Below are 1,701 nucleotides of genomic sequence, written 5' to 3' on the forward strand. Positions count from 1 at the left end.
CCACTCCAGTATTCTTGCCCGGAGAATCCCCATGCACAGAGGAGCCTAGTGGACTCTGGTTCACGGGGTTCAATTTACTTGTAAGGGGTGGGTCCAAGTGCATGAATAAGAAATGGTGAGATGAGAGAAGGAAAATTCTGTCCTGGTTCAAACTTCTTTTCCCTCCCCTGCCCCCTTTTCCCCCCCAACAGTTATGTTTGCATATGGCAGCTGTTCCCTTCACTCTGTAGGTTAAACTTTGGTGATTTTTTGCTGCTTAGTTTATAACACCTTAGAAGGGAAAACTCTTGTCTCGCATCTCCATGGTAATGGTAAAGAAATTCTATGGGTCAAGTTTTAGATAGTTTTAGTCATTCCCTGTGCATACATCACTATGCGAGAAGAATTGCTGTGAGAAAAGCTGTTTTTCCTCTATGTCAACCTTTTCTCCTGTGCTCACAGATTTACTTAGAGAAGAATGGCTCCAGGAAATGGCTCTTCCGTGACTCAGTTCATTTTTTTGGGATTAACAGACCAACCAGATCTCCAGCTCCCGCTCTTCTTCCTCTTTCTAGTAATGTATATGGTCACTGTGATGGGAAATTTGGGCTTGTTAATCCTTATTGGGCTGAGTTCACACCTATATATGCCCATGTACTTTTTCCTCTTTAACTTGTCCTTCATAGATCTGTGTTACTCTTCTGTGTTTACACCCAAAATGCTGATTAACTTCATATCAAAGAAGAATATTATTTCTTACATGGGGTGCATGACCCAGCTCTATTTTCTGTTTTTTTTTGTCATTTCCAAATGCTATGTGCTGACCTCAATGGCCTATGATCGCTATGTGGCCATCTGTAACCCACTTTTGTATAATGTTGCCATGATCCCTAAAATGTGTTCCAGCCTTAAGCTCGGTTCATACTTCATGGCATTTGCTGGTGCCATGGTTCTCACTGAATGCATGCTGAGACTGACCTTCTGTGAGGCAAACACCATCAACCATTATATGTGTGATATCATGCCTCTGCTCAAGCTCTCCTGCACAAGCACTTACGTCAATGAGCTGGTAGATTCCATTACAGCAGGGTTCAATGTCATTGTGCCCAGTATCACCATCTTTGTCTCTTATGTTTTCATCCTCTCCAACATCCTTCAGATCAGCTCCAAAGAGGGCAGATCCAAAGTCTTTGGCACCTGCAGTTCCCACGTCATTGCTGTTTCTCTCTTCTTTGGATCAATTTCATTTGTGTATCTCAAACCATCTTCTGCTGTGTCTATGGATGAAGGAAAAATCTCTTCTGTTTTTTACACCAATACGGTTCCTTTGCTGAACCCCTTAATCTACAGTTTGAGGAAAAAAGATGTTAAACTTGCTCTGAAAAAAACCCTGCCTAGATGGTTTTGATCAGAGAGTATGCTTCTATGCAGTTATTGATATGACAAGGAGATTCTGTGCTAATTAAAAATTAATTAAATATTTTTAGTTTCAGCCTTATTATCCTTTTTTTTCCATAAAATGATTAAGAAAATATGTGCTGTTTCTCAATAATTTGCTCCCAATTTTTCTATCTGAAACTTCTTTTTCTAGCTATTTACACAATATCCTACCCCTTCCCCATTTTTCCTATTAAATAATAACATTAAATTAGAAATGTTATCTGTGCTTTATTGTGATTTCAAACTTTTAGTTTTTACTGGAAAAAGAAAATGGTCTTCAAG

General features: G+C 39.3%; 1 protein-coding gene across 1 annotated transcript; it reads left to right on the plus strand.

Moving 5' to 3' along the window:
- Positions 1-433: 433 nt before the first annotated feature.
- Positions 434-1,387, plus strand: LOC147342301 (olfactory receptor 8B3-like). Its single transcript, XM_086384154.1, has one exon. It carries the CDS (start codon positions 458-460, stop codon positions 1,385-1,387), a length of 930 nt encoding a protein of 309 aa, XP_086240280.1. The 5' UTR covers positions 434-457.
- Positions 1,388-1,701: the final 314 nt, after the last annotated feature.

Source organism: Bos grunniens, chromosome 29, assembly GCF_055505025.1.
Source record: "Bos grunniens cultivar Pamir isolate PY7600 chromosome 29, Bosgru_T2T1.0, whole genome shotgun sequence".
In the NCBI taxonomy this organism is placed as follows: domain Eukaryota; kingdom Metazoa; phylum Chordata; class Mammalia; order Artiodactyla; family Bovidae; genus Bos; species Bos grunniens.

Bases quoted from the DNA above. Each gene is read 5' to 3' on its own strand.
- LOC147342301 (XM_086384154.1), top strand. From the start codon at position 458: ATGGCTCCAGGAAATGGCTCTTCCGTGACTCAGTTCATTTTTTTGGGA.